The following is a 16,007-nucleotide window of genomic DNA, read 5'->3' as shown; positions in this document are numbered from 1 at the left end:
TGGAGATACTTCGTCCACATTCCCTTCTGTACGATATCATTTTCCTCTCGGTTTTTCCAACTAAGACTGAGCATAATTGTCACATTGTACGGCACAATGAACTTCGAAGTTACTTATAAGAAATACGAATGTTCTTGTTCAACCATGATGAGGCATTTGTGGACCAATGTGGCGGTTTGAGACGACCTTCCCCGAACATCTGGTAGGTCAAAGAATATTCTCAATTCGCAAACCTAAAACGCCCGGCCAACAAGTTCAGCTTGTGCATAAAATTGGATGGAAATATGGGTCATTTTTATTGATCCCTGTCTAACCTCGACGACAACTCGAAGAGTTTAACTATTAATGTCGCGGTAGGTCGCCCCCTAGACAAACCTGTGCAGACGAAGGAAGATAGTCATTTCTTCTAAGAAAGAGGCGGACCCGAACTGCTTGTCTAAAGCCACATCCGACACATTTACCCGAACGATCGTCAATTCCTAGGCTACCACACTCGTATCTTTTATATATTTCCCGAATGTTTATAAAGGTTTTCAGGACATACAAGCATGCCGTCAGGCTGAAGTTCTTCCCCATCGGCGTTACTCGAAAACCCCTCGGACCCATCTCATATCACCTCCTATAACCCATGCATCTATCATCGCTCGCGGTCGTGGCTGCTTTGACAGCATCTATGTACATCAGTACAACCCTAGCTACCTCCAACGATACTTGTCTTGCCGTTGGCAAGTATTGCGATGACGACTCCCAGTGCTGCTCTGATGCGTGCACATGGAAAACTGTGAGTTTACTTTGCATGCATGCAGGACTCAACCTATGACACGCCATTTACTGTAACAGGATTGCACTGAAAAATATTGTGTTGCTATCGACAATATACTGGATCTCGAGGAGCTGAGACGTGCTTACAGTAAGTCATGTTTCTGCCTTGGCATTGATGCTGTCGTTCATGGCACAATACTTAGTTGATTGCTAAGTTAATCAGCTTGAAAATGATCACACTTTTCGCTGCATCCTTGATATGCATCGTATGTACTGTAACACCTTTCGTCCGAGTCTGCTTCCCTCTTTCATTCTCCGTCTCATCGCTGCACATGTCTAACAATCCTCTCCGTACGATGTCATTTCACCGAGCATACGTTCTACCACCTCTGTTTCACACGTACCTAACGATATGCCGTAGATGTTCTTTCTTCGTTTCTAATATAAACATTTCCACTCGTCAGGATAGTGATTTGACGCATGAGTGAGAAATACTGCAGCCATGGAACCATAAACATCAAAAGCCTGTCATAGTGTCACTATAAGTCGTTAGACCGTGTAAATTCCAGATTTTTTTACTCAATATGATGTTGTCCTCACCTTTATCCAGCGGTCTTGGGGGGGAGCGGGTTCGAAATTATGGACTGCGATGAGCTCCGTCCGCTGCCGACACAGCCTGCGGTGATACGAAAGGATGATTGGGAAGTACAAAGAAGGTACACAATGACGAATTAATTGGGAGAAGCAGGGGTTCTCGAACATAGTAGAGGAAAAGTACCAACCTCCTGAATTAGAACGTATAGACTAGCGCTCAGTGAACAGCTTTGATTCCGGGCGCATTTATTGATAGATTCATTTGGAGACCTTGCACAGGCTCCTTGAAATACTTTAAACTGCAGGGTCTTTTCTGATTAGCGGAGGAGATGCAAAACCAACGAAAACCACACATAGTATTTGATGATGCCCTTTTTACCTGATCGACGTAAAGGAAAAGAATTCTGATGATGTGCTAAGGTGGGCATCTGTCAGCCGTCACCAGCTTATTTAGTCTTCAAGGATTCCGCGATCCTGTATTCCCAGTATCTACAAAGTAATCGGTGAGGTATGTACCCCAGAGTGCTTAATTAGTGACCTACCTCTTGCGTATAGTATCGTGCTCATTTGCCAAGGATTTCCAAAGCTACGATAGGTCAGGTATTTGCCAAGTTCGTAAAGTACGTATCCCACCTCAGTGGCCTTCACCAAGTCACCACCCCCTGCTGCCTCGTGAATATCAGCCATGAATTCAACAGCAGCAACGCAAGGCAGCTGTGAATTCTTCGAAGGAAGAGGACTCTCGAGATCAACGACCTCAGGGGGTGTACCTAAAGGAGGTTGTGGCAGAGAATAAGGTAGCACGAATGCTTGAAGTTCGCAATAAGAAATTTTAGTATGATCAAGCACCCCGCGCAGGTAATTCCACGCAGATGCATTATTTGGTGCAATCGCAATTCGCTCCTTCACGAATCTGTTGTACATCTCGTTAATGCTCCAAGAATCCATAGTACCAGAATTAGGACTTACGCAAGCTCCCGCCGGACAACCGCATCTCTGTCTTCATCCCCACTTCGTACCCCAGATTGAAAGACGACGAAAAATCTGTGATGCCATGCAGAGTTATTCCTCACATCACTTTCAAGCATGCTCTCCATGAAATCCAGCTCATGACTCCATAACGCGTCGTCGTTGAAGTACGCGAGGATCCACTGTCTGTACGACCACGTGTGGTAGTTCTTCGTATCAACTTGCAACGAGTTAGCGATGAACTCGAGCTCAGGGCCGGGATTGCGAGTCTGCTGCACGAGCAGCCTGCGGTGATGCCAGACTTGGTATGTCTTGAGATGCTTGATCGCAAGTTCATCCATCAGCTGAAGCTCATCGTCGAGGGGAGACTTCAATGCCATAAGTGTTTTGTACCTGTACTGCCTAATCGCACATGCAAATGTCACCTGTGTTCGACTGCAAGTGCGTGATAGAGCAAGTCACACACTCACCATGCAGAGTAGTGTCCAGGATTCTGCCGAATTATGTTCTCCGTGAGCTCCAACACCCTGGGACTCATCTCACCGCTCTTGACGATCCCTCTGAAGTAGTTCGTGGCATCTCTGTCTAGTAGATGCCATCCGATCGTTGCATTGAGTGAGGGTTTGCAGACAAACCGGTTTGCTCACGAACATTCATCCGTATAAAAGATGGGCGCAAGAGGGGCGACACTTTCGTACTGCTCTAAGGGAACGACATCGGCCCACTCAGGTCGCTGAGAATACAACGGTTGCTCCTCTTCTGCAGGGAGATCCATAGCCAGAATGTAGGTTATGGAGGGGTTTCAAACTTCAAGACAAAGGTGATTGAAATGACCAGAAATAGCGACTGCACTTATTTACCGCCAAGTACGCTGTAGTGAGAAATTGGCCCTCAAAGTACTCGCTTTACTCAGTCATTAATGTCAGGTCTCAGATCGAACGTGAAGAGACTCGATGGTCACAAAAGAAACTAGAGTCCCAGAAAAGCAAGCGTGTAAAATACAGGACGGAAACTACTAAGAATAAATCGGATCGTTATCAAAGTGGAACAACAGAACGATCAGCATTAGCAGATACACATGGTACGGGCTACTTTAAGCAGCAGTGGGAGCAACGACATTGCTCGCAGTGTAATCCTGAGAAATCTATATGAACATGATGTTCCAGAGACGAGGTTCAAAGACAAACCTCCATCTCTGCATCAAGGTCAGCCACACTCTTCTGAGGTCTTTCATTCCCCTTCCTTCCACGGCCTCTTCCACGGCGAGAGCCACGCGTGGCAGGTCTGCGAATAGGTAAGACAACGGAATCAGCAACTTTGCTGCACGCACCTTGCACTTCGAGCATCTGAAGTTGCAGGAGCGGAAGCGGCAGGAGCAACACGCGATACAAGCGAAGCGGGCGGGGCGGGACGTGCGGGGTCGACTACGATCTCGATCTTCATCGGGCGTTCTGTAGTTGACGTGCGAGACGATGCGAAAAAGAGATAGACATTCGTTAGTCGGCTGTGCTTTCAGCGAGGAAGCAGGCAAAAAGGACGGATACGAGGAGCATGCCACTGTCCAAACCGTTACCAAGAACATTGTCGACTCTGTCCTCCTCCAATATGCCACAATAGCTGAGGCTTGCTTGCGCACGAATGGCCGCCCTGATTGGTCAAGGGATGAAGATTTGGAGTACCTCCCCGCCTGTCACTCCATAATACTTGCACCGGCCTGGAACTCAATCCCGAGACTGAGCCATGAGGAATGACGTGCACTGCGACGGCACCAGAATTGCAAGCTCAAAGGACAGCAAGCCTTCGGATCAACTTGCAACCTGGTACCCACCTCAAGGGTGTCGAGGCTGTGGGGACAAGACTCTGCCACCAAAAGAGTCTTGAGAACCCGCATATAGGCGTTTCCGCCACGCATGCACGTCTTTTGGCAGGGCCAAATAGAGAACCAGCGACAACGGATCTCCGTAACGGATGAAGGGCTCTTGCGGGAGACAAAGGAAGGAGACAATAAAGTAGGCGATACTAACTCCCATCGATCAATCGGTTGTTATATTGCTGGTAGGCCAAAGTACCATCGCCCTTCCGTTGGAAATGGACAGCTGCGACACCTTTTGACCGTCCGGCGCTATCATAGTGCAAGGTGACGTCGCGCAAGGCTCCAACAGTAGTGGAGAATAGTTCCTATATTCATGCTAAGATTAGCCACGTCACCAAGGTCGCCAAAAGTTAAACCACACACTCTGATTTGAACTTCATTCACATCTGTTGGAAGATTGGAAACGATGATTTTATCTGCGGGTTGCGCAGAGGTGGTGGCTGTGGCTTTAATAGCGCCGGTAGTGGCGGCGCGGGCAGCAGGGTTGGCACCAGTAGCTCCAAGAAGTTGGGCCTTGGCCCCTGCACCTCCGCGACGACCAGTACCACGACGGGCGCCTCTTGGGCGAGAAGAAATGACCTAGATATCATGGTTTATATACGCGTGGCAGAAAATTTTTACAACTCAACACCAACCTCGTCAAGCGATTTGTCCATTATTTCAAGTTTTAAAGAACGCGTGGATTATTTGCGGGTGAGATTATTGCTGTTTTGAGAGTCTTGACAACAAAGAAGACGGGTGGGTGGTGGTGGTGGCAAAGGGGCGACGCGAGATGACCCTAACACAGCAAGTGCTTGTTATATAAGGCTTCGGAGTTTAAACTTTCTCAACTCAGCATGATGCATGCTGTGCTATACTTGCATCTTTGATCATCGCCAAATTTTATAAGGTTTTGAAAATATGTCTAGAGGACGCGGTGGTGGACGAGGTGGTGGAAGGGGCGGCTTTAAAAGCGGCGGCGGCTTCGGCGCAGGAAGCATGCCTCCTATGGGTCTCACATTTGCAGACATACAAGCTATGTCCAGGGAAGGAGACGCGTTGTACCCAGTGCGGCGCATCAATCTTGTAACATCATAGTGTATAATCTCATTTTTATTCGAACAGCCATTGGATCCTCTGCCTGTTCTCACCGATTACTCTGCTGACGAGAAACGAATCTGTGATCTGCAAACCGGATTTGTTACCCGGTTACGGCAATCAGCCTACTATGTAGTCGAAACATCAAAGTCAAATGGTTTGAATGATCGTAAGCGATTGATAAACGGGAACCTAATACCTTTGCTTTACAGACTTGGAGCGTTATTCTGATAAATATCGCCAGAGTCCTGCTTCACAGCCTACACTGAAGCGGAAGGACCTTCATGCACCCTTTTTTCCCTCGGAAATATTCGAGGGCTATTTCAATCCAAAAAGAAAACGTAAAGGTCAGTAGATTTATTTTCATTTCACATCGTTACTGAATGGATCAGCAGTTGACAAGAAAGGCACCACCAAACGCCTCAATCTTGATGACTTAGCGGAGGACGCTGAGGACCAAGTATGTCATGACTTCAGACATACTTTTATTGTCGGAATATTAACAAGCTCTTCAGGAAAAGTCAGGCGATGAACGCTCAGATGCTGGATCACAGCTAGTTGATTCCGACTACGACGTCGACGAGGAATATGACAATGATTATGCGGAGAATTATTTCGATAACGGTGAAGGAGATGATATGGATGGTCTTGGAGACGGTGGTGGTGGTGATGATGGCGGTGGCGGAGGTGAGATTTTTCTGACACTATTTTCTAGATTTCAGCCTTCTCACATGATCAACAGGCGATTATGACTAGGAGAGCACATTTGTGTATCTCCTTAGTACAAAAGGACCTGCAATGCAGAGACCTCCTTAATCGGCACTTTCACGCCCCCACCCTGTTTCAACAGGCCGCATGTGCCCGCCTAAAATGCGCACGCTGCCTTGGGCCTGTAGACTCAAGATCCAAGGGATAATTAGTCTAATTCGAATTCTTCTTTCGTCACATTGTATTCCGCATCAATCACATTTACATGTGTACAATACGATACGGATTTCTCGTCACCGAGCGAACCTCAGAGCCGCGTCTGTGTGGTTTGAAGGTTCGATGTGCTAGACGTGAACAGGCGTATAGCTCTCAAATACAAATACACCCATCCCGGCACAAAATACTCGGGGGGACCTTCGCATGTGCGCGGACGGCTCGGGACCAGATGTTGCTCGCTATCCAGTTCCGTTGTGTGCTATTGTCTGCAGGTCGCCCACTTTAGGTATGCTCAATGCACTCGGACTTTCTTGTCGATGCTGGTACAACGTGACAACTGACATCGATCTGACCACTCATGAATGGTTGCTCGAGAACCTCCTGGTACTTGGAGGCGATGGACTGATTCTTCAACCAGCCACCACACCGCGAGCAATAACTCAAGGCTGATAGCCACAATCCTAGTGTCAAGATGGTGGAGGATCTGCAAGGAAGCGCTGCAATAGAGAAATTAACCTTCTAATCGAACCTGCTCAACAGCCCCGCGTGCTTGCCGTGCGCAGCTCTAACGTTCGAGTTCAAGAGTTTGCGACTGGCTGTACTTGGAGATGATGCTCATATCAAGCACCTAAAACTTCATCAATCGGACTGCATATATCCAATGCACGCTTCAAACAATGATGGTCTACAATAGCAAACAACTCATGGAGATGATGCGAAGCTGGCGAGGAGCATGGTATGCTGGAAGCAATAGGTGAGTGAAAGGTTGATCGTTTTGCATTCGTATACTACAACATTGATAGCATATCAGGGCCATGACGTATGTAGCTCTGCTATAAAATTGCAAGACATAGATGGGAAAGAGATTCGTCGAGCGACTCCGATTGGGAGTAGCGTGATAAAAGTTGAGTAAGAAAGATTCATGTACATAGTATTCCGAGTCGCCCTCGCTTCCGCTAACTTCCTGAAAACACCACCATCACTACAACACTGGCTTCTTCATTGTCAGCCCCCGCGCTGTGCGACCCCGTGGTGGCTGTATGAACCTCGCAGTGACCTATTCAGCATGATTCTCATCCCCTGCTCACGGATAATAGGCAAAGCCGGGATCAAATCCTGAACCATCCTCCAGGCCGGGTAGTGTTCTGAAAAGACATCATCCTCATAGGAATATTCGTCATCCGAGTCTCCCTGAATTGATTTTACGTTGGGTGCGATAGCTGATATGAAAGCAGCAATTGATATCGGATTTTCGATCTTCGAACCTTCAAAGGCTAAATGGGATAGTGCGTTGTGAGAAAATCCTTGGTAAGGAACGTCACGGGGTATGGCATGCATGTCTATCATGGACCAGTTTACGGGAATGGCAACAGAGACTAAATGAGGGCAATGTCGCAATAGCAAGACGAAGGTGTGCGGAGTGACTCGATGACTTGAATGGGAGTATCCTGTGATGGATAAGTTTTCCAGGAGGGGCCAGGCCTTAGCCATCTGCAAAAGGGCAGCATCATCCATTCGCACAACACAATGGACATCCACTGCGAGGCTGAACTTGCGAAGATTGCGAAAGGCAAAGAGTGGTTGAAAGGACGCAGCTTCGATTGAAGCCTCGTGATCAGCGGGCTGACCAGTGATGTTGAGCTGCACCTGTTGCAATGAGTTGTATGCACATGCGTTGGATAGACGAAAAATCATATCCGGCAGGGCTCGTGCGGAACCCACTCCATGCTTGATCGTGAAGGAAACCACTTTCGGAGTGATAGTGAGTTCCTTCAACAAAGCGTCCAAGAAGACCATGTTTCTAGATGATATGTTCAGTTCTTGTAATGCGCAGAACGCAGGACGCTGCAGCAGCTTTTGTGTATCGGCAGATATGAGAATCGAAGGTAATGTGAATTTCAAAATTCGGAGCGAGGATAGATTAGACAGGTGTGATATCGCTGCCTCGGACAATGTTCCAGTCCTCACTGATGTTAGTTGAGACCATAATTGCAACGTGTCTCCGACTGATTCTGTGTATTCATCCGTATTTCGACCGAAATCGAAATGCGAGATAGACGGGCACGATTTTGCGATAGATAAGAAGATGGACTGTTCGGATGGACCAAATGTGAAGGGTACAAGATAGGCAGCGGAGATGTTGAGCATCGTCAATTTTGGGGTCACAAACAACTGAATATATTGAAGTGTCTCGTCGGAGGCCTCAATCCAGGTAAGGGACGTCAAGTTGGGGAGTAAGGGAAGGGAGAAGGGAGGACAGCTGAGGGCACGCCAAATCTCGGCATCATAGTTCATGTCCCTCGAGTACTGCCGATGACATTGATTAAGCAATGAACGGACACGGTGGTTGTGTTTGCAAAAAATGGACCAGTCATCGAGGGTCATGGCTCTTTGAAATTCCTGTTAAACAGATTAAATTGGTGTACTGTACCTGTGAGCCAAAGCTTGAGTACTAACTAGTCTTCCCCGGTTATGTTTCCATAGGCTTTGTGGGAGACACCTCATAAGAGGTTCGATCCCACCTAGGTGTCGCCACAAAAGGTTCAACGCAGGTTCAGTGAATAACTTGCACGTCAAGGCAAGTGCCAGGAGTGTCTTTCTCGTACCGGGAAAGTCGAAAAACACCCATCCAGTTCCCGAAAGCTCCCCAACAGTACGAGTAACAGGTGTATCAGGAGGGCCAACTAGGTCGAAGATGTTCCACCGAAGTTCAGCAATCATGATACAGCGAGTAGATGCTGGCGAGAAAGAGGCAGGACTGCTCCTGTTGTGAGCACGTCGATGCTCGGCGCTTTCGGCCTCCATACTTGTGCCAGGTACTTTGGGGGTTCAAGACTTTGGAACTTGAAGGATGCAATTCGCACTCGGACAACTTGCTCGGTCGCACAATATTAATAGTGGCCTCGAGGCCTGAGGCACGGCCGCCGTGTTACCTGCCGCGATTTCAAAGAGTCATCCATAATACGTAAGTACTTCACCAGCTTGTGGCTACATCCTCAGCCGTTTGATAAACCAATGTCATTGGCGATTTTCTTCACGTGTGTGAGACAAAAAAGGAAATCATTCTTAAGCCCACTGCGAGCCTATGTCTTCGAGGACCTCATCCAGACGGTCTGGTTTCTTTCCTGCCGGGAGCTTGATGGCAAGCTTCTTTGTTTCTTATTTGCCATGGATGAAGACCTGTACGATGGTGTGAAATAAACACAATACTATTTATGGTTGAAAAGACTTAGATATTAAGTAGAACTGCAGGAAGTCGTGTCCTAACATGGACATCCAAGACGCGTCGCGTCTGCGATTTCCAGTGATTACCTTTTTGGTCACGCACGTGAAAAAAATCGCCAATTCCACGATTGTGGAAGTGGAAGACTCTGGGTTCTGTCGGACGCAAATAATCAATTCCTCTGCGACCACCGCTACCACAAGCTTGTGGACCGGCTTGGTCAATAAATCCTTTCTCGACTCAACCGACATAAATTGATGCGACACGAACATAAAATCAAGTTGGTGATTAAAGTTTAGAACCGGCATGAATAGCCAGTACCTGTTTCGAAAGATGTTATCTTAGATTGTTTACATCGTTATTCGCATATTATACTACATATGATCTGTGAATCATATCTTGTCTTGATGTCTTTATGCGGAGTCGGGGTTCTGGCGCGACCTAGCCCCGCTATAGGATTCGATTACTTCTCAGACGGCTGTAAATTTAAAGTGTTGTGCACATTGCGTGGACCTACTAGTAGTATAACTCCGGCGAATCAGCACATCGATGTTTTATCAATCGGACCACATACACGTACGCTTCGAGCAATGCCGACCTACACTAGCGAAAAATTCGTGGAGACTCGGATGGTACGAAGCCGGCGAGGAGCATGGTGATGCTGGAAGCAAAAGGTGAGTCTGCATCTGAAAGGTTGATCGTTTTGTATCCATATACTACAACATTGATATCATATCAAGTCTTCAGGGCCATGACGTACGTAGTTCCTGCTGTAAAATTGCGAGACATAGATGGGAAAGAAATTCGTCGGGAGACTCAGATGAGAAGTGACTTGATCAAGAAAGACCCATAGTATTCCGAGTCGCCCTCACTTCCTGCATCTTCCTTGAAACATCAACATCACCACCAACACTGATTTCTTCAGTGTCGGCCCCCCCGCTGCGCAGCGGCACGGTGGTTGTATGAGCCTCGCATCAGCCTATTCAGCACCATTCTCCTCCCTTGCTCACGGACCATGGGTAGAGTAGCGATCAAATTCTGAACCACTGTCCACGAATTGTCTATTGCATCCGAGTCATACCCATGAATATCAGAGTCCCATCCGTTGATGAATCGCACGTTGGGTGCGATGGCTGAAAGGAAAGCGGCGATTGATGTTGGATTCTCGATTCTCCAACCATTAATAAATAAGTTGGTTAGTGCCTTCTGAGAAAATCCTTGGTATGGAAGGTCAGGGGGTATGGCATGCACATCTATCGTGGACCAGTCTATGAGAACAGCAACCGAGCGTAAACGTGGGCAATGCCACAACAGCAGGACGAAGGCATGCAGAGTAACTCGATAATTTGAATGGGAGGATCTGGAGATGTACAGCTCTTCCAGGTGTGGCCAGGCCTTAGCCATCTGTAAAAGGGAAGCATCATCCATTCGCACGGTACAGTAGCCGTCCGCTGTGAAGTCGAGCACGCGAAGATTACGAAAAGCAAAGAGTGGTTGAAAGGCGGCAGCTCCGATTGAAACGTTGGGATCAGCAGACCGATCCTCGTCTAGAATGCAGAGCTGCACCTTTTGTAGTGAACTGTGTGCACAGGCATTGGGTAGACGAGAGATCAGATCCGGTAGGACTCGCACGGAATCCACTCCACGAGCGAATGTAAAGGATAATATTTTTGGAGTGATAGTGAGCTTCTCCAAAAAAGCCTCTAAGATGACTGGACTTTTGCATGTTACGGTCAGCTCTTCTAACGCGCAGAACACAGGCCGCTGTAGGAGCTTCTGTGCATCTGTAGATATAGAAGTTGAGGGCAATCGACATTCCAAGACTCGGAGTGAAGGCAAGTTGGACAGATGTAGTATGGCTGCCTCGGAAACCGTTCCGATCCTCACCGATGTTAGATGAGACCAGAAATGCAACACGATCGACGTGTCTCCAACTATGCTTCGGGAGTCATATCTCTCGTAAGACAAACTGAGATGCGAGACAGAAGGGCATGACTTTGCGATAGACGAAAAGATGGACTGTTCAAATGGGCCAAGGGTGAAGGATATACCAAAACGGGCCACGGAAATATCGAGCTTCGTCAACTGTGGGGTCACAAACAACAGAATATATTGGAATGTCTCGTTGGTAGCCTCAGTCCAGGTAAGGGCCGTCAAGTTGGGGAGCAGTGGAAGGGGGAAGGGGGAACAGCTGAGGGCACGCCAAATTTCAGTGCCACAGATGACCATGTCACTCATGCACGACTGATGACATTGATGGACCAGTGAACGGACGCGATAGTTATATTTGCAAAAAATAGACCAATCATCGAGGGTCATGGTTCTTTGGAATTCCTGTGAAATGGTGTGAAACGGTGTACTCTTGAGCATAAGAATTTGACTAACTAGCTTTCTGTTCTCCTGTTTCCATAGGCTTTGGGGGAGACATCTGATAAGTGGTTCAAATCCACGCAGGTTTCGCCACACAAGGTCCAGCGCCGGTCCGCTGAATAACTTGCACGTCAAGGCGAGCGCCAAGAGTGTCTTTCTAACACTTCTCTACCTCAAGGAATCATCACCCATTCAAATTCTGAGAACCGCCTAGCAGTACTCACTACAAAAGGATCAACTACGTTGACTTGTTCGAATATTTTCCATAGCAGCTCAGGAATCATCATACAGCGAGTGGATGCAGGCAAGTAGGAAACAGTATTTTCGGTATTCATGTTCATACTTGTAAGTTGTGGCAGGACTGAAAGCTTCTTCCTAGTTTTCGGGTAAGTACTATTACTTTGTTGTCGAATTGATTTATCTCACGTGACGAGATCGCGTCGCGAAAGACAAGGGTCTGATGAGAAGCTAAGCCTCTACGCAGGCAGCTTCCAAGTAAAATAAGAAATGTGGTATTTTACTGATCAGGCTGAGCACTAGGAGCACTGAGCCCTGATCCCTGAGCCCTGATCCCTGAGTACTGATATTGGAAAATGCAACTCAGCCACTATACATAATCCTTCAAGTTGTTAAATTCACCGGTTACCGAACTAATATCGCACCACTTCTGTTGCAAGCGGTTAAGCTTACATAAGTGAGTCCTACGGTAGGTTCAGTATATAGTAAGTACTTAACACGGTCTTCGGCTGTCCTTAAGTATACCGTACTTACCTGCGAATTCCTCTACAGCGTCGTCCAAGAGCAGCTCATTATCGTTTGGCAGCACTCGGAGCGACTAAAATTTTTACTTCTCAGATCACCTGGTATAATTCATGCGTCTATTCTCGCTCGCCGCCGTGGCTGCTTTGATAGCATCTATGTCTATCAGTCCAACCCTAGCTAGTTTCGACGATACTTGTCTTGCCACTGGTGAGTATTGCAATGAACACTCTGAATGCTGCTCTGATGCGTGCACATGGGAAACTGTGAGTTTGCTTCATGCATGCAGGATTCAACCTCATAACTCACCCTTTGCTGTAACAGGATTGCAGTGAGAAATATTGTGTTACTTATGACAGTATGCTCGATCTCGACGAGTGGAAACGTTTTGATAGTAAGTCAAGTTTCTGCCTTGGCATTGATGCTGTCGTTCACGGCACTATCTAGTTGAATGCTAAGTTCATCAGCTTGAAAATGATTGCATGCTTAGTTTTTGATATACAACACCTTTCGTCTGCGTCCCCTTTCACTCATCGTCTCGTCGTTGACATGTCGAACAGTCCTCTCCGTACGATATTATATCACCGAGCGTACTTTCTATGTGCCTAATCTTCGCTTCTTTGTTGCTTCTAATAAGCATTTGGTACTTGTTTGGAATTGATTTTACTCACGTGATGAGATCGTGTCTTACAAGGGGGTAAGTTTCACGAACCATCATCGATTCATCAACCAACCACCCATCTCGCTGAGCGAGCCCACCACACTCTTTTATTTGAAAGATGCAGCTTATTCTTCCCATGCTCTCCCTGCTCCTGGCGCCGGTCGCCGTAACTGCCTGCGAAGGCGACTGCATCGTCGACATCACTAATGAATACCTAAACCGCTATGAAAACATCTTGCTCACGACCCTTCAGAACTTGGAAAGTACACCTCAATTCGTCATCGTCCTTTAATCAAACTTATCGTGATGACACGCACAGGCGACCCAGATCAGCGAGCAACTCATCCCCGCTGCAAGCCGTAGAGAAAACCCCATCGTGTACTTCGCTCCCGTCTTGCAAGCCTACAACATTAGTGCTTACAACAGCCTGGAGAAAGCCATATTCCCGAGTTACTTCCATGGAAAGTGTCAAGACGCAAACGGCGTGAATCCACCCGGATGTCCAAACCCTGACTGTCCCAAAGTCTGCGGCACGCCCGGCTCCATGGTCCACTTCTACCCTACCCTCGTCAGGATCGTATTCGACGGGACAACCGACCTGCTCGCCAACCTCACGGAACCGGGGAGTAAACCGTACAACCAGATAAAACAAACGGTTCTGGCAGACGTCAACAAGGGACAGAAGAAACGTATGGAGAACCTGTCCCGCATCATGCCGTTACGCAATCGCGCAGCGATACAGGCGAGGAGTACGCACAGTATTCAGCAAGGCTTGAAGACGATCATGAAGCAACTGCGGCCGACCATGTTGGAAACATGCGGGGGTTCAAACCTGTCGTTTTGCAGTTGGGAGCAGCCTATGAAGGAGTTCATCTTGCAGTACCCTTGACCCCATTTTTTTCGCTCACACCTATATCCCATATTGTTAGAAGCATTAAGTCTGTTGATAATTGTGTTACATTTGTCAGTCGTATTTCAACTTACGGCCTAATCAACTTTAGGATATCGCTCACAACTCCCATGGCCGTGACATCATTGCCAGCACCAGCGCCTTGGACAATCAGGGGTCTCTTACCGTAACGTTCGGTATGGAACATAATGATATTGTCCGATCCTCCTAACGAGGTTGCAAACGGATGAGTTTTTGGGTATCTGGAGAGTTGATCAGAACAGGGCATGCTCGTGAACCCATCATGGACGTACTTCGCCAATTCGGCTTTCACGACTTTATTTTTTACATCGACGACGCCGACGTAGCGGAGAACACTACCCTCTTTCGCAGCCTGCTCGCGCATCTGTGAAAAATGTGCGTCCTGTTCGGGAAGCCATTTCATAAACTCGTCCCCGTTGGAAACAGCGCTCGCAGGGGCATCCTGGATTAAAGAGGTAGTCTCCACCGACTGGTACCCGTGCAGAAGTGGGAAGTTTCCTTGTTCATCCTTCAGCTCTGGAATGATACGCGCTAGGATGGTCAATTTCCGAGCGACGTCTGCGCCATTTAGATCGTCTGCCGGGTTGGGTTCCTGAAGATTGGCATCTGAGCACTGCGCAAACCCAAGTGGAGAAAGAAAACACACCGTGTATCCCTGTGCTCGGGCTCCTTTGACTATCGACGAAAAGCTCTCATCACTTCCCTCCACGGCAGAGAAGTTGTTGAAGATATAACTCATGGTCCCTGAGAAAACACCCTCGATCTTGACGACCTGATCGCACGCAGTCAGCCTGCATCCATCGCACCTTAGCCAGCAAAGCTTCACCTTGTCCCCCGTCTCTACCAAATCTCTCAACGTCGAGATAATGGGCAGCCCAGCACCCACCGTCGACTCATGCAAATACCTTCCACTCCTGCTCGCCTGGACAATAGCCTGATACAGCCCTGCCTCGCCCGAAAACGCCTTCTTATTCGGCGTGATCACATTGATCCCCGCACTCAACAACGCAGGGTACATCTCCGCAACATCTTGCGAAGAAGTATTATCGATAAACACAGCCTTCTTGCCCTGCTTCACGAGCTCCTGCAACGTGCTTGTCACCGCGGAGAGGTCGACGGGTGTCTCGCTGGCATTAAGTGCGTCCTTCCATGCTATGGGGTTGATGCAGAGGTCTTTGGTGGGCTGGAGCATGCGCTTGGAAGAGGTGAGCGCTACGAGCTGGAAGCCATAGATCGGGTTTGCGATCAGCTGTTCGACGACTTGGGTCCCGACGCCTCCGACGCCTACCACGGCAACCTGTAGGTACTTTCCGGGTTCCATTTTCTGTGCGTTAGTGGTGCAAGAATAGGAAAGTGATCTATGATCACGAAGGTGTCTCGAAAAAATAAGATCTTGATATCGATTACCAGTTCTACCAATGATGGCGCTCCAGCGTGTCTGCATGACTCAGTTGATCGCAATTTGTTGCGTATCAGCGTAGCTGCAGCAACACAATATTTTCAAGCCTTACGTCCTCAATATTCAATGCCCAATTGCAAAAGCCAATGAAGTCTATTGCAGATCACAGTAAGGAGTGTACGGTTTGATATAAGGATGATGTTTAACGAGTGAGAGTTTTAAGTATGATCTTAACGGGCGGATCAAAGATGTACAGGCGCGTGTGGATAGTGGAAAGAAAGTAGAGTATGTATGTACATCCGCGCCTGTACAACGACCATTGGGTGAAAACGTATGATAGAACTGTAATCAAGACTTAGTCAAGAGTCAGGATACTCAGGGATAAGCAACGCACACCCAGACAGATTATACACTGGGAAAATCGTGTCGCATCATGAACAGAGAAGAAAAGTAAAAGACATAAAG

At 47.7% G+C, this 16,007-nt stretch overlaps 8 protein-coding genes across 8 annotated transcripts; 3 read left to right on the top strand and 5 right to left on the bottom strand.

Moving 5' to 3' along the window:
• Positions 1-1,363: 1,363 nt before the first annotated feature.
• On the bottom strand, positions 1,364-3,214 carry F5891DRAFT_1020820 (protein prenylyltransferase). Its single transcript, XM_041361145.1, has 5 exons — positions 2,977-3,214; positions 2,796-2,910; positions 2,326-2,727; positions 1,899-2,269; positions 1,364-1,845 (listed from the first exon to the last, which is right to left on the bottom strand). The coding sequence occupies exons 1-5, from the start codon at positions 3,098-3,100 to the stop codon at positions 1,814-1,816; spliced, it is 1,044 nt and encodes a 347-aa protein (XP_041228733.1). The 5' UTR covers positions 3,101-3,214; the 3' UTR covers positions 1,364-1,813.
• Positions 3,215-3,261: 47 nt separating this feature from the next.
• On the bottom strand, positions 3,262-4,968 carry F5891DRAFT_1020811 (uncharacterized protein). The gene is made up of 6 exons (XM_041361144.1): positions 4,834-4,968; positions 4,562-4,777; positions 4,350-4,503; positions 3,656-3,776; positions 3,513-3,609; positions 3,262-3,460 (listed from the first exon to the last, which is right to left on the bottom strand). Exons 1-6 carry the CDS (start codon positions 4,852-4,854, stop codon positions 3,419-3,421), a joined length of 651 nt encoding a protein of 216 aa, XP_041228732.1. The 5' UTR covers positions 4,855-4,968; the 3' UTR covers positions 3,262-3,418.
• A 104-nt stretch (positions 4,969-5,072) lies between these two features.
• On the top strand, positions 5,073-6,366 carry F5891DRAFT_118442 (DNA-directed RNA polymerase III, subunit Rpc31). Its single transcript, XM_041366440.1, has 6 exons — positions 5,073-5,245; positions 5,303-5,432; positions 5,488-5,622; positions 5,671-5,735; positions 5,791-5,962; positions 6,018-6,366. Exons 1-6 carry the CDS (start codon positions 5,099-5,101, stop codon positions 6,029-6,031), a joined length of 663 nt encoding a protein of 220 aa, XP_041228731.1. The 5' UTR covers positions 5,073-5,098; the 3' UTR covers positions 6,032-6,366.
• A 616-nt stretch (positions 6,367-6,982) lies between these two features.
• Positions 6,983-9,145, bottom strand: F5891DRAFT_1276706 (uncharacterized protein). Its single transcript, XM_041370243.1, has 2 exons — positions 8,657-9,145; positions 6,983-8,599 (listed from the first exon to the last, which is right to left on the bottom strand). The coding sequence occupies exons 1-2, from the start codon at positions 9,002-9,004 to the stop codon at positions 7,205-7,207; spliced, it is 1,743 nt and encodes a 580-aa protein (XP_041228730.1). The 5' UTR covers positions 9,005-9,145; the 3' UTR covers positions 6,983-7,204.
• A 1,067-nt stretch (positions 9,146-10,212) lies between these two features.
• On the bottom strand, positions 10,213-12,168 carry F5891DRAFT_118426 (uncharacterized protein). Its single transcript, XM_041366407.1, has 3 exons — positions 12,017-12,168; positions 11,808-11,960; positions 10,213-11,756 (listed from the first exon to the last, which is right to left on the bottom strand). The coding sequence occupies exons 1-3, from the start codon at positions 12,131-12,133 to the stop codon at positions 10,344-10,346; spliced, it is 1,683 nt and encodes a 560-aa protein (XP_041228729.1). The 5' UTR covers positions 12,134-12,168; the 3' UTR covers positions 10,213-10,343.
• Positions 12,169-12,572: 404 nt separating this feature from the next.
• F5891DRAFT_1020803 (uncharacterized protein) lies at positions 12,573-13,214 on the top strand. The gene is made up of 3 exons (XM_041361143.1): positions 12,573-12,817; positions 12,876-12,945; positions 12,999-13,214. The coding sequence occupies exons 1-3, from the start codon at positions 12,774-12,776 to the stop codon at positions 13,158-13,160; spliced, it is 276 nt and encodes a 91-aa protein (XP_041228728.1). The 5' UTR covers positions 12,573-12,773; the 3' UTR covers positions 13,161-13,214.
• A 116-nt stretch (positions 13,215-13,330) lies between these two features.
• Positions 13,331-14,147, top strand: F5891DRAFT_1213310 (uncharacterized protein; the record flags this gene model as incomplete). Its single annotated transcript, XM_041369248.1, has 2 exons — positions 13,331-13,489; positions 13,541-14,147. 2 exons carry the CDS (start codon positions 13,331-13,333, stop codon positions 14,099-14,101), a joined length of 720 nt encoding a protein of 239 aa, XP_041228727.1. The 3' UTR covers positions 14,102-14,147.
• Positions 14,148-14,192: 45 nt separating this feature from the next.
• On the bottom strand, positions 14,193-15,464 carry F5891DRAFT_948083 (homoserine dehydrogenase-domain-containing protein; the record flags this gene model as incomplete). The annotated part of the gene is made up of 4 exons (XM_041374783.1): positions 14,193-14,364; positions 14,416-14,735; positions 14,790-14,915; positions 14,970-15,464. 4 exons carry the CDS (start codon positions 15,462-15,464, stop codon positions 14,193-14,195), a joined length of 1,113 nt encoding a protein of 370 aa, XP_041228726.1.
• Positions 15,465-16,007: the final 543 nt, after the last annotated feature.

Source organism: Suillus fuscotomentosus (genome assembly GCF_016647785.1).
Source record: "Suillus fuscotomentosus strain FC203 chromosome Unknown F5891scaffold_14, whole genome shotgun sequence".
NCBI lineage: Eukaryota > Fungi > Basidiomycota > Agaricomycetes > Boletales > Suillaceae > Suillus > Suillus fuscotomentosus.
The sequence above is the reverse complement of the archived record's forward strand: the minus strand, read 5'-3'. Positions and strand labels throughout refer to the sequence as shown.